Genomic DNA, 15,432 nt, shown 5'->3' on the forward strand with positions numbered 1-15,432 from the left:
TGCGGTGTACATACTGACACCGTTATCAAGTCGCATCTACTGAAGTGTTTATGAATCTTGACGTGACCAATCCTGATATAAACACTTACACAACCTCTGTATAAATAACAAAGCCAGACTTTATTTTATGGTTTTATTCCGACATTTGACAGATGCTTGATCTGCATATAAAAGATGAGCACTAACGCGCTCAGCGACCACAGGCAACAACGCAAAGGGCAGACAACTCCATCACAAAAGCAAACAAACTGTAGAAGGTACATATAAAAGGTAGGGACATCCTTGGGGATGGGGTGGGGGAGAGGGGAAAATACAATAAGTAGAGACATCAACATTTAAAATGAAAGCATGAATATCTGGTGCAGGACTATTTTCCACAAAGTGGTCTTTGTGCTCCGAGCATCAAAGTCTATGTTAAAGAATGCATGAGTGATAATCGTAGCACAGAAATCATTTTGTGCAACAGGACACTGGTACATGGTTTTCTATTACGTTAGGTTTGTAAGAAAGGCTAGCATTTGTGCTTGTAAGCCCTTTAAATAACCAATGGGACATGTTTGACAGCAATCCTCGATAAAGACTGTTGTAATTTGAACTGTACATTTTAAGTTCACTTATAACTGGTGTTTGTGTCTGAGAGAACTTATCTCATACTGTCATTGTGTACAGAGTTGAACTCTTTGTGCCTGGCAAATTTGACAAAGCAATCAGTTGTCTCCTGATTAAAATGTGTATTAAAGCAATTTGTATTCATTAAACACAATGCACTCATCTTGATTATAACATACTGTCAATATATACTTTTCAAAAGACGTCCAACAACTTTTTCATAGGACTATAATCATCTGCATGTCAGGGCTGATGGGCATTGGAACACAGCCTTGCAATAATGGGTGTTCTGGAATTAACAGGGTGGTGAGGTAGCCTTGTGGTTCAAGCATTTGCTGGTCATGCTGACAACCCAGGTTTGATTCCCAGCCATGATATTGCTGGAATATCGCTAAAAGTGGCATAAAACCACACTCACTCACTGTGACTTATGTTCATTAGCATACACGGGATGTTATGGAGAGTACCAAAAGCAAGGCTGTTTGATTAACAGGGCCTAAAAGTGTGAATTGGGCTTTACATCGCTTTTATCGATATTACAGCAATATCATGGCAAGGGATACAAGAAATGGGATTCATGTGTTATATCCATGTGGGGAATTGAACCCAGACCTCTGCAGTGATGGGCTTCCCCACAGCCCCCACTTACTATTTTAAGTAAGGTTTCAGATACTGGTCATATTGATGAAAAAGGAGTCACGCAGCCTATATCCTTCTGCTGTTCTGAAGAACCACCATGTCTATATCATGGACACAAAGACCTATGGAAGACACTGCTATGCTATTCCCAAGATAGTTTAAGGTTACTGTAATCCTCTATCAGGTGAATAGTGGGCAAACTATGTATAATGAGAGACAGCCATGTGCTGTTTACATGCCACACCCACACCCATGATTCCAACTGGCAAACTACCTATTTGTATCAGTAGAATTAGGTCCTGTAATTTTCTGTAAACAAAGCCTCACTATAATTTGGTTGGTGGCAGTGCTTTACACATTTATTAGTGACAGATTTTTCAGTCATACAGCAGGAAATGAAATACATTGCACAGGATTTTAAGTTTGAGTTGGGTCACTACCTCGAGGTAAAAGAAACAAATGACCAGGCCTGCTTTACAAAATTATACATATTATAATTCTAAAGTCATGGAGTGACATTTCATTGGTGTTTTTAATGTTAAAGTGACATTGACTGTTAGTGATATTTATTTATTAATGATTTCTGATCCAAGTTTGACTTTTCGTATTTTCCCTCCACATGCAAAGAAATAAGGAAGTAGCCCATCCAAATGAAGCCACTGGTAACTAGTTACATATCCCAGCAGGACTGCCCCCCAAACATAGGCCTAACTATGATACAGGAGATATCATCCATATATCTTCATGTTCAACCAATCAGACACTGATGATACAATATCATGTTCTATCAACCTGGGCCTCCTTTCACACAGCACTAAGGTGATCGTAAGTCACAAAGGTAACCTTAGTGCAATGTTAAAGAATGGGAGTTAAGGTTAACATCAGTAAAGATTGCTTCGTGAAAGGAGCCAAATAACACAAATAGTATTAGAGTAAAATCATAGGATATTAGCTAAATGTAGGAGATTTCTAAAATATGAAGTCTTTAGTGGTTTGTAAATGTGTTGGTGTAATGGGGATTTAAAGCAAGACGAGCAGATCCTTGCAACAAAGGAAAGAGACTCTGCACAGCAAACTGAAATGCCACAGACCACTCAGCCACCCATGCCAAATATGTCAAGGTAAGTAGACACAGTTCAGAACACACGGCACTGTATCAGAATGCTCAAAAAGTGATAATCGATTTCCTCAATATCTTCTAATATAGAACAATAATGGTTTTGATTGGTACTCAAACATAAATCACAAAAAAGGTCATAAAATGAAATTCTGTCCTGCAATGGTGAGTAATGTTATTTACTTAATATGCCTGGACACTATTGCCATACTGAGAAACTGTGGATGAGAGGTTGCACTTGTTTCACAAGCAGAGAATTTATACAATGGATCAATGATAGAAGCCAATGATGAAGATGGTACTCATGAAAATCACCAGGTGAAATAATTTGGTCCATAGATGTGTACATACTTCCAAATCCTGAAGTCTACAAGGACCAAGCAGAAATTCAATTTTTAATTTAAACATTCTTGAACAGTGAGACAACTGCTGATGAAAGAATGCATGAAAATTCAAACAAAGTGGGTGTCTTTTTGGTGTCAGGACAAAATAATGGAGCATTCAGATATTTCTCAGCATACACTGAAATACAAGTATTTGCAGAACATCAGTGTCATACAGCAAAATGTTCCAAAATGAGGTAAATAAAGTACAGTCTATAATGAATACAGATGCCATACAAACTATTAATACATAATAACATACATGAGCTCGAGAAGTTTTGAGATGCCCCTCAGAGGAAGTGAGTCCACAGGTGCCATTACCAATACAGGTGACCCCTGGACTCACTGCATCAGATCTTACAATACAAGATATTGAAGGCCAGCTTCATCAATGGGGAATTTATGCAATACATCCAAAGTACAGAAAACAAATTAATTCACATTTGACAACATGGTGCCTGACATCCCTCAAACAGGAAATGACAGATCTACAACTACATCAAGGACTTTCCAAGATCAGTAATGAACACTCCATCATGTCAAACTATTAAATGATACTCTGTTGTTCAAATTGAGTAGCATCTGGCATAGTTCTATCAATCTAATAAAGAATCAGATGGACACGTATTTTAAACATGGCCATTCTTATCTTGCTATACCAGTTCACACTTCATCATCCAAACTGGGAAAATATCACAAGGTGATTATATATATTTTTCTTGGAACATGTCTGACACATTCTTTTAATTACAGTTTCTGAATGAACATGCATACTCTTTGTTAGTTTATTTATGCTTTTTAATGCTGCATAAACTATATTCTCCTATATGATAACATCAAGTCTGCAGTTTTATGCTGCTTTTAGCAATATTCCAATAATACAACAGGGGACACCAGAAATGGGCTTCACACACTGTAGCCATGTGGGGAATCGAACCCGGGTCTTTGGTGTGGCAAGTGAACGCTTTAACCACCTGAGATCCTGAACAGTGATACATGCAAATGGAATACAATGACAAGGAATCTACCAAGTGACTAAATCTGATTAAAGTGACTGAGTGAACAGGGTTATATTCAGAGACTTGGTTGATAAGTCATTATACCCTCTGTGCAAGGATCATTGCTCATAATATCAACCACGGGATCCTATGGTGAGCTTGTGAGAATGGCTTTACACCACTTTTTCACGGAAAACAAAGAATGGGCTTCACCCCTATGTGATGGAATCATGAATCTACCCCACCACCCAAGGTTTCTATGGCCCAGACATGACTATTCAATGAATGCCATCACAGATGGAGAATATAGTTGACTACAGCATTAGCAACAATCAAATCATACCTTAAGGAGTATAATTACATTAACCACTTGTTCGTCTGGCATCATGGAGGACCACAACTTACTCACGCAAAGATTTATACTCTCTTTCATGGCACATTGTGTAGTAGTGACTATTTACCAGCTAAAAATCACAGTGTCACAATTAAAGCTGTACATCACATGATACTGGTAACCATAGTAACAAAGGCTAAAACTAGGACATTGTTATAAAGGGTATTATGAGTAACAGTGAAAATGCTTTAACTGTCAGTGATTTTGCATTGATATTGATCTGAAATCCTTGGACAAGCCTTAAATTTAAAAGAGTTCCATTCAAATTTGTTCTTCCATAACTGAAAACAATCTCCATTGATGCATAATGCCAACAAAATCTGACTGGTTCCCTTCTGAGCATTTCTTTCACATGAACACTCATGACTGAAAAACTGTATGTTTTCACATACGTCAAAAATTAACTAAAATCACAGAAAAAAATCACGGAATAATTACACACTACAACAATGCATTAGCACTATGGTTTTGTGAAACATTTAACAAACAAAATAAGAGAGATTCACACACTTGCTAACTTTCAAACATCTAACAAACCAAAGGGTACAACTCAACAAGTCTGTTTGCCTGGTGTACTTTCATATACTGTTCCTGCTGTCATTCATAGGTCATAAAACAGATCTTGTAATGCTTTCACTGTTATTCTATCAAATTAAACAAATTTTTATCATTTTCCTGTTTCAGGGACTAAGAAAGGTTTTTAAATCATAACAAGGTAATGCAATGTTTGATCAGAAATAAGTTACACAGCATTTCTCACTTTTAACAATAACTATTAAAAAAGCAAACCAACACCAAACAAACTGAAACAGGATTTCCTTTCCTGCTACTTGTCCTCATAATAATCATTCAAGATTATTGTCTGATAAAAATGTTCATCAAATTAGCAGATTACTGATGAAATTTGAGCTAGTGTATTATTTTGTGGGCTTGTAACGCTCAGGCATAGTTAGTCCCACTGGCCAGCAAAATTTGGAAAACATTTTACACACTGCTGCCGGGAACTGTTAACTTCATCTCCAAAGACCTTTGGTAACTTGGGTAACTAAAGTTTACCTGACACAGATTCCACTAGTGTTTGCAATACTGTTAATTGCCAGTTAACCATCAGGGCCTGCAGCCACCTGCAAGCATACAGGCCCTGAATAAAATCTGCAGGCCCAGTTTGTTAAAGTCAAACCAATAAAGCCAAAATACACTACACTGTACACAGTCTTGCACTGTTTCAACAAAATTAATTAGAAAAGACTATGGTGCAGAGAAAACTTAGCATTTTATTAAAGACTGGTTTTGCCATTCCTCAAAGTGCTGTAATTCCAGGAAGTGGAACTGAGAATTATCGTAACATGATGAATCATCGTTCTCAGGTGTTAATGAAAAAAATATGGGAAAGATTCTGTTTTGATTAAAAATAAACAGCTAACTTATTGAAGGCTACAAGGGACTGCAAATATTTGAAACTGCTGGTCCAATGCGAAAAACGAAAGGCACTGTGCCTGTGATTAATTAGAATGCTGAATCCCATTGTCATAATTTTGAAGACTTGTTGTTCTGTTTGAATTGTTTGCCTATATTTATTGATAGTTTTTCAAAGGGGTGTGCAGTCTGTTCCTAAGCAAGATCTCTTTCGAGAAATATACTCTTCAACAAAACCAAGAATACAGAGAGAAAGAGGGAATATGATAATTCCTATGTTGTATATGAACCCTGATTTTTCTGACGTTATTCAATACCTGGCAGCACCTTTTTAACAGGTCCCTTGGACCACAGGATGGAGCCCCATCATAAAATACTGGAACTGAATCTGTCAAAACAAAAAGAACTTGCACAAACTAATACTTCATAATACAGTTGGTACAAACTGAACTGATGTGAAAGCATATGGACACTTTACAAGGCTGGATAACACAACTGTAAATATTTGTCTATGGCCCTAACTTTGAAAGGATTTAGGAAACAACTGAGACCAATATATAAACTGCTCCAGATAAATCAAGACAAAGCAAAAGCCTGTTGTGATTAGTTTGGTTCACTGTAGCCTCCAGCAATATTCTAGTAACAATATACTTAGAATGAGGATCACACACTGTTGGGATTCAAACCCGGACTTTGGTGTGGACTGTAAATCATTTAGCTGCCAGGTATCCAACTGCCTAAACTTTCATTAAAAATGACCATATCTTTATCCAAGAGCAGGTGTAAGAAAGTTGTAAATTTGGTAAAGAATAATAACAGATTTTTATGGGCCCTCGATATGTCTGTGTTCATAGGTAATTAAGAATTATTCTTTAAACCATACAACACAAAACAAATTAAGGACAATCCAATTCCTTCATGTTAATAAGAAAGAGTCATGTGGTTCTTTACTTGTTTTAAGTAATAAAGATCTGGTAATCACTTGCAACAATCTTGACTCTTATCTAAGCATATGCACTGTGGTAACATTTCCTGTTAAGCTCCTTTGCTTTGTAGTTGCTAGGAACCCTTCAATAAAATTTATATTGTGTCAGATAAGTGCCAATTACACTTAATTTGATTATGAACTTTGCATCACTTTCATAACCTCCCTGACAGTCTGAAACAAAGGCTTTTAGGAAAAAACAATCCGCGATACTAAACAGATCAATTTCATTTCATGAGTGAACAATGGCTGCCCATATGACATTGCACAGCAAGTGCTTCATGCAGGGCCTTCATGCAGGGCTCGAAATTAGAGACGTTAAGATACTTGGACCAGGTGCAACCTAAGATAAAGACCTTGCTGCACCAACCAAATTGCTGTTGCAAATGCAGTGTGTAAAAACGTCAAGGGTTTCAGTGCACATAAACATATGTCTGTGATGTAGTCCCCATGACAGACAGACAGTTTATTCAGTATTTTAGGCCAAACGACCAATAGTACAATTACAGGTTTTTTCAAAATTTGCATACTTATCACGTTTTACCTCTAAAAATATACACATTTTTCAGAAAACATGCAAAGGAGATAATAACATCTTCATTCTTAGAATTTAAAAGATTTATCATAGAATGTTGATCCTTATACCCTGTACCTAAGTTTGGAAGATATTTATTTCGCAGATCTTTGAAGTAATTGCACACAAATAACACATGATATTCATCCTTGACCTGATTACTATTAGTCCCCGTGAAACCGTAGCAACACTGAGACATCGCTGATCCCTGTTTACAAGAGTGTTATAGCTGAGGCGCATGTACAAATAGCAATGTTTTGGTACCACAGCTATTCATGGTTTAGAAGAAAAGAGCTTACATATCTATTCATGCTTTTAATGTTAGATTTATTGTCGATTTATTCCTCAAAAATTGACTTGCACCTTGTGCAAGACAGACTCATAAGTAGGTTGCATTTTGTAATATTGGGATGCAGCCGTGCAAGTGGCAAGGCACTAAATTGAGCCCTGTCATGTCTTCTGTATTTAACCCTTGATAATCCTAGACATGCAAATACTATACTTCGGTTGTATTATCTCAAGAAGCTGTCATCAACATGTCATCAATAGCAGGGCAAACAACACCAAGTATACAGATGCCCATATCTCAACAACATCCAGGTAGGATCACCAAGAAATAGCCTACCCCTGCTGCAGTCGTGTTGAAAAACAAACCTACATACAAAGCATGATGACTGAAGACATGAACACCTCCCAAGACACATGCACCATATTTCCACTTCATGTACCCACATGATTAATTACTGTAAACAATGTTTTGTTGATATAGTCATATATTTTTCAACTCGGACCAATGAACATCATGTGCCTTCACTTTTCAGCCTTCACATTCTATTCTATGTGAGGGTATTTATCATTTATTGCAAACAAATGCCACCAGTCGTTTTTATTGAGGAAGGAAAAGCTCATGAGAAAATGGATAATTTACAGTAAAACATATAGCCTAGGCAATCTTGGCAAGAAGGGGCCCGAAAAGTGCAAGCGGACACAGGGTATCGCATGTGTCATGGGAGGGTAAATATTTTCACTACATTATCATATCAAAAAGTTCTGAACACCCTACTTTAATAAATGACATGGTCATTTCTTCATCAAACCTTATGTTTCATACTGTCAGGAGTTAATTCCAAATTCCCAATTTCAACCCTAAGTATTTCCATCCCAAAATTAAAGTTTGATTTTAATCAGTGTCACTTAAGTTTGATTTTAATCAGTGTCACTGCACCACACTACAACACAGGTTATTGTCAGAGATGTGCAAATCTCCCAGCTGATGCAGATTGCAGGTATCAAGTTGTTATGACAACACAGAGCATTGTAGATCTTTCTGACCAATAGGAACTAACATGGCTGTCCAGCACAGAAAAGATGGCGCATTATACATTATGGCTTGCAAACTCTGGAATGTCCTGATTAATTCTACATGTCACAACTCACACATATGAAATATATGAACAATTTAAACAAATGGTAATCATAATTAATACACAAATCACAGATATGGGTACATTCTGATACACCAAAATACTACAGTATAAAATGGCAAAAATTCAAAAATGGCAAAATTAAAGCCAGACTTATGCAACTCGCACAAAGTTTTCACAATCATCCAATTACATAGCAAACATACCACGTCCATTTAAAAAGATAAGACATTTCATTTATTCTTCAATCGCCTTATTCAAGAATCTTCTGGTAAAAAATACAAAGTTCCTCTTTTTCTCATTTCCTTCCTTCCTTCTCACACTGGGCACTCTGAAGTCACAAAACTATGGCAATGACTCATGTTTACATGGCAACAAGAACTCATGCTACCATAGCAACAATGGCAAGCCATAAATATCTACACAGTGCTCTTATAAATATGGCTGCCTCATGGCTGTGTTATAATACCTTCTGTTTCATCATTTTGAGGGTGTGCCACCTGATGCAATGAAATTTTGGTCATTTCAAACTCTGCTGACTCTACTATGTTTCGTCAGCAATTGAAAACATTCCGCCTCTTGAACAATATCACTGGACTGCATACCAAATTTATGCGTAATGGTAAGTCCTTACATGGACAGACATGGCCTATCCTCACACGCCATGAATCGAATTAATTAAACTATGGGAGCGTTACCGTAGGAGGTCCCATAAGGCTAATGGAATTATAAATGAATTATTGTCCAGAAACTCTGGAATGACTGTTTTATGAAAGTCAAGATCAGTAGGAAAAAAACAGCAAAATTGTTAGCAAAGTCAATACTGAATTTGTGGGTTGATTCCAATCCAAGGACAGCAAAGCATAACCTACCATTACTGGAAAGGTGCTGAACTGTCAGGATTTGAGGATTCAATCTCAGTAACCTGAATACACTAAGACATGTCATTCTACAATGTTGAAATCTACACTCCTTACTTTCATTGTCACAATTTATCAAAACTGCAGTGCTGCCATCTACAAGCAGAACTTGTGAACACTAAGGGAAGGAATCCATTTAGTTTCAGATCAATCCAACAAGTGTCACTACACTGACCTTGTCCTCCCTTGGGTCATCAAATTGTCACATAAAATATCCCATGATTTCAGCTGTTACAAAATATATGACACTTTATGTACACGTCTGCTGACCAGATGAATACAAGAGGATAACATACTGCACACAGAGAGTAGACAGGAGCACAGACAATTACCGGTAGAAGACGACTACACAACAGAATACACTCTGTTTTCACAGCAAGTGCATGATCAAATCTTTCTCCATTATCCTTCTTGTGCAGAAATAAATCCAAGCAAGCACACATGGCTAAGCCATTCTTTGTTCTAGCTTTCTCATGCTGAACCATAGAGCGCTGGCATTGACAAGCTTCCATCTTTGATTTTCTGATAATCAGTTTTCTGAAGATTCTGTACCAGTTCAAGTCTGTTACTGAGAGAAGCATTGGTCATATGCTCACATCCAGTAGTAATTCAGAGACTGAAACATTGGCTGTCTATGATTATTCTAAATGAAATTCAGCTTGCATGAAGTGAAGTGATTTCATCAACTGACTCATGACTGAGCCATCCTCAATAACTCAAACTGAGATGACGGCCAACTTCAATGCACCAAATGTTGACACATCCTAAAGACTGCTGTGACACAAGTTAGCAGTCTGTTGTCTGCCAGTGAGCAGCCGGTCATGTTCATCTCTGTTACCAATCTTCAGTAGGCACAAACAAGGCTATGACTAGTCCTCCAGTTGTGGAGAGTTGGCTGGTCGGTTGTGGGAAGATTGCTGACTTTATTAGCAACTGTTCAGATGAAGTGGCGGGTTCCTATAGTCACCAGGCATCTGTGTATCGGACATCACACTCCTGTAGTGCCGGCAGTTTCTCCTGGAAAAAAATAAAACCATAAAATCAATCCTTACATCAGACAATCTCATCATAAACATCCCTCACTCTGATACAAAACCCATGTTTGAAAATCTGACATGAACTTTCTGATCTGCGATTCAGAGTGAAGGCTTCTGATTTCTCTGGATGAGTGAGTGAAGCAATCAGACATGAACATCTGATTCAATGAAACAAACGACCAGTGTGGATGTGAATAATTCATGCCACTTCTTTTCTTCAACCTGTCAATTCTGAGCACCATGGCCACTAAACCCAGACAGAACCTCCTCGGACTGGGCAATGGTTTTCTGGGCACATTCTTCTTTCTACAGATTATTACTGATTCAAAATTTTGAACAAGCATGGTAAAGAACGTAAATGGAATCAGCTGAAAAAGCTGACAGACGATTGGTTCAGGAACTCATGCATCCTTCAATTTCACTGGATCGTTTCCTTGGGGATCACATACCCAGACATGCCATTCTGTGGAGGCATCATCAAAACAATACAAGCAGATATTATACCAAATGAAATATCAGCTTATAATATCATGATAAACATGTTCTCAGGTAACTCTCAGGTAATCTTTCATATTATACCTCTTCCAGTTTATGAAACAGACAATGTTTAGACTGCTTTTGCCAAGCAGCAGAGATAGGCCAGAAAATGCTTCCCTGGTGTCATTACTGTTTTGGACCTTTGCGTTTTGATTTTTTTCCAAGGGAGTCATTTATATGACTTCCACAGCTATTTTATCTTTTGCACCCAACTAAACGCACATTTACCTCAAAATAAATCTATTTTGACATTAAATTCAAAGTAAAAGCAGATTTTAATTGTCAACCCATAAATAGAGGTCAAAACTGTCCTAAATTCATGTATCCTTCCTTTGATGTTGTATGCATCTCTCAGTAAAAACACTGTACACACAAAAGTGGTTCACCTAGCAATGTTTAAATCACAATATAAAAAAAAATCCATTTTCTTTTTCAGTGAAACGCATAATTCTATACAGAAATAGTGATGCACTGTTTAGTTAATCTTGACAACAAAGAGCGATCAGCTATGTTAAGTCTTCAAACTGAAATCCGCAGAGGTGAAACTTGATAAAATTGGATTCTAAGCCAATTTCCATTCTACAATAAAAAATCTACAAAATAGTTTCCCTTTCAGCAAAAAGATTTGGTTCTGTCAAATTTTATTGCCTAATGTAGTGTTTGCAAGCATTGCAAAAAACAAAAAAACAGATCAATGTCCGCATGGCAGCTTCCTCCCGGACTGGTGCCTGGAAAGAAGCTAGGTTACAGTGACCTCAAGTTCACAGGAATAACACAAAATTAGGTTGACAAGGATATTTTTTAATTTAAATAGCTTGTTTCCTAGTTATAACATGCTTTCAAGCATATTTTGGACATAATTTTAAATATATTCCATCCCACCCATAACACACTTTACTAAAAATTGCCATGTTTCTTGGATTATTGCCCTAAATGAGACAGTTTGGTATGGGTGTGTGTATTTAGAAAAAAGCTCCATCGATTTCAATTTTCTGGTCTTTTATCATTGACTTAAGACCACTAAATGTTTAATTTAAAAACCTCACTGCTATTCACATGACATCATTTCAAGTCAAAACACAGGTAAGCCCTTAAAAACATTTCATCCAAATTATCAACAAAACCACCATAAGATATATTCCAGTGACCCTTGACCTACCATAAAGGTTAAAAAAAGCCAAACCACTTCAATCACACACCCTTGGGATAACAAATAACAAATTTTGTCTTACTTAATCCATGCTTCTTGAGTTACTGTGAGCATACAACATATTTGTGATTAACAATTTTACGAGTTGATTTGGCCTTCAATCTTGGTTGCATTTACTTCAAGGATATTCCTCACAGGTTTAACACATTGGTGACACCCCTTACCATGAGTGTGGTGCTCACAAACCAAGAACCAGAATGAGGGCAAAGTGGGATTCAAACCCATAATCACAGTTAGCAATGCTATCAGTGAATGACTGAGTAGCTGGGTTTTATGCTGCTTTTAACAATAATCCAGCAATATCATGGAGGGGAAAACTAGAAAAGGGCGTTACACATTGTGCCCTTGCTTTTCTGCCTGACAAGCGAACACTTTAACCACTAGGCTACCCCACTGCCTCAGTAATGCTACAGTCCCAACATGCATGAATAATCAGCTTATTGGCCAGTATTTTACTGATGCATTTGAACACAAAAGAATTGAAGTGGACTTTTCTAGTCCACATGTAAATGTACAGAATGGAATTGCACAAAAATTGTGAAGGAAAAACCCTTTCTGATATCCGATCAATACAAACGTAAATAAGTTATTCAATGTTAGAATATCATTTATTTTAAGAAACATTTTCAAAATGGAATGTTTAGTGAATTACTCGTTCAAAAGCATGATGCAGACATAATCAACTGCTGCACAAACTCTCACCTTCAATCCTTCAAAGGTTAGAGCTGAAAGGCTTGTGCTATTTAAATTAAGTTTTCGCAAGTTCTTCAATGCTGAAATAGAGAAGAGTAGTAATAGCTCAGGATCCTGAATTCCTATGGTAAATATCACTATCATTGCTTCATCAGTCAATCAATCTCAGCCACAGTTTGTAGAACATCATTCAGTTAGACATGCATCAAACAGACCACATGCGTTTCTTCTGAATATCCAGAAAGGATACCACAAGATATTTTTCTAATAAATTCAAAGTTTTGCCACAGATTGTGTTTCACAGGAAACTAAGTACTGTGTCTAAATGAAATACTGCTCCAAACAATTTAAGGGCACCTGATTTTTTTCATACGACTACAATTAATCTGTGAAGAACAACAACAGTACCTGTAGTCACGGGAAAAATTATAACAAGAAGCATCTTGAGAAAATGTTTCACAGAACACTGCAGTAAGACCGCCTACCTGACAATGAAACAAGTCCCTTGTCAGTGACCGGGGTTTCACACAGGTTCAACACCTGCAGCTTGTGGAGATGCTCCGAGATCAACTGTAGACCCACATCACCAAACTGCACAGACAAAACATAACTGTGTATTCAGAATACAGTTACAATGTCACAAGAGTGAGCGAGTGAGCGAGCAAGCAAGCAAGCTGGATGAGCCATCTGAATGGGGTGGTGAGTGAGTGAGTGAGTGAGTGGGTGGGTGGGTGGGTGAGTGAGTGAGTGTTCTGAAAAATTTTAATGCTGGGAGAAACAAATAGCTCCATTTAATTTAAAAGAAGCCCCTGTGATATGAGATTCAGACTCGAACATGATGAAATCTAGATTTGCTTCATTTAAAGCATTTGCATCACAGGCAGGGTTGGGATAGGGAGAAGTAATGCAGTTGAAGGAAGACAGATTATACCTCTATAGAAACCAATGTCTGATAAAAGTGGTGGAAAAGCTGCTTCATCGATACACTAACATACTCTTTAAACTAAGTTGGGAACCTAAACTTTCAATCTGGATATGAAGTATAAAAGTTAGCAAACTTTTCAAAGACAGATATCTCATGAAAGCATTTCTCGCTATCACCACCCCGTGGACACATCCCATTGGTTGCCATGCACAATGCAGTAGCTTGGGTGTCATTCTTGATTTTGACATTTTTCAAGGAGGATGATAAATCACTCTAAACCATCAATTTTGTTGATCATCTTGCATCACACTTCTGTTAGTGTTTGTTTCTTGTCAGTTTTTGTTTTGTTTGAAAATAGAAACCATACACTTGCAAATTTCATGTAATACACCGATTATCTCCCAAAAGCCATTACTATACAAATGACTATGGTCATGAGGAAGTGCAACTGGTGATGTTCACTCAAAACATTCATTATAATCATGTCAACATTAACTGACAGATATATCGCAAAATTTTTAAAATCATAAATGAAAAATGTAGCTGCCCACATTTCTTAACACTAAGGATATTAACCATTGGCTTCATTTGTAGAAATCAAAACTGATTAATAAAATACACATACAACCCTTACTCTGATAAAAGATTAAGAACTGAATCAAACCTTGGTCTTCACTGTGAAAAGCAAACACCTTAACAAGAAGCCTTACAGGGTATGAACTTCAAAAAAATTTTCAGCCAGACCACAGTGCTGGTTAGATGTAAAACTTGCCCGCCCTGACCAGAACTTATCTGCCCACGAAAAAAAACTAATTTACTTATTTACTATATTTTTTCACAAGTGAACTGATAATGATTTATCATCCTGAACAAGATGAATATCCTTATATACATGTCTTAATTTTAACCCGACTGTTAGGCAGGTGGATTTGAGAATCTGTCGGTCCTTGTTGAAAATAACCTGTATCAGGCAGTCTGGCAGGTGGGTATTACTTACGCTGAGCTTAACAACAGATAAAATGTTACAAACCTGTGTGGACCAGAGATTCAGGTATCGGAGTGAAGGCAACTTGATGAGTTCATGAGCACAGGAGCTAGTAACTTGTGTAAAGGCAAGACTGAGACACTCCAGATTCCCAAAGGAACCAGAGCTAAGCATCTTCGTCAAATCAGCATCCGTTGACTTGGAAGGGAGAGTGAGTTTCTTTGGACCACCTTTTTGTTGCTGCAACATACAATGTAACTATGACAACAGCTTCAAGATGCAGACTGACTTATGGTGACTGATTGTGTCATCCAAACAAAAGTGCAAAGAACTTGCAATATGTCATGTTTCATTAAATTAATAGTGCACGACTGAAAACTGAGAGAATCACTTCTATAGAATCAATATTCAATTGAACGCACGATGAATGTGGATTTAACATAATGATCTGAACATATCTAAGTTTGGGACAAACAATCATCTTAGCAGTGTGATCTCTACAAAGAGTAAGTGAGTGAGTATGGTTCTATGCCACTTTTAGCAATATTCCAGCAATATCAAAGTGGGCGACACCAGAAATAGGCTT

At 37.3% G+C, this 15,432-nt stretch overlaps 1 protein-coding gene across 1 annotated transcript in view; it reads right to left on the reverse strand.

The window, feature by feature from the left end:
* Positions 1 to 119: 119 nt before the first annotated feature.
* LOC137258922 (C-Maf-inducing protein-like) overlaps positions 120 to 15,432 on the reverse strand; it is a 102,007-nt gene continuing 86,694 nt past the window's right edge. Inside the window, exons 16-19 of the mRNA XM_067796618.1 lie at positions 14,892 to 15,086; positions 13,422 to 13,527; positions 12,946 to 13,016; positions 120 to 10,476 (exon numbers count right to left, since the gene is read on the reverse strand). Of these exons, the coding sequence (XP_067652719.1) occupies positions 10,423 to 10,476; positions 12,946 to 13,016; positions 13,422 to 13,527; positions 14,892 to 15,086 (426 nt within the window). The 3' untranslated portion in view covers positions 120 to 10,422. The remainder of the gene's footprint in view (positions 10,477 to 12,945; positions 13,017 to 13,421; positions 13,528 to 14,891; positions 15,087 to 15,432) is intronic.

Source organism: Haliotis asinina, chromosome 12 (assembly GCF_037392515.1).
Source record: "Haliotis asinina isolate JCU_RB_2024 chromosome 12, JCU_Hal_asi_v2, whole genome shotgun sequence".
NCBI lineage: Eukaryota > Metazoa > Mollusca > Gastropoda > Lepetellida > Haliotidae > Haliotis > Haliotis asinina.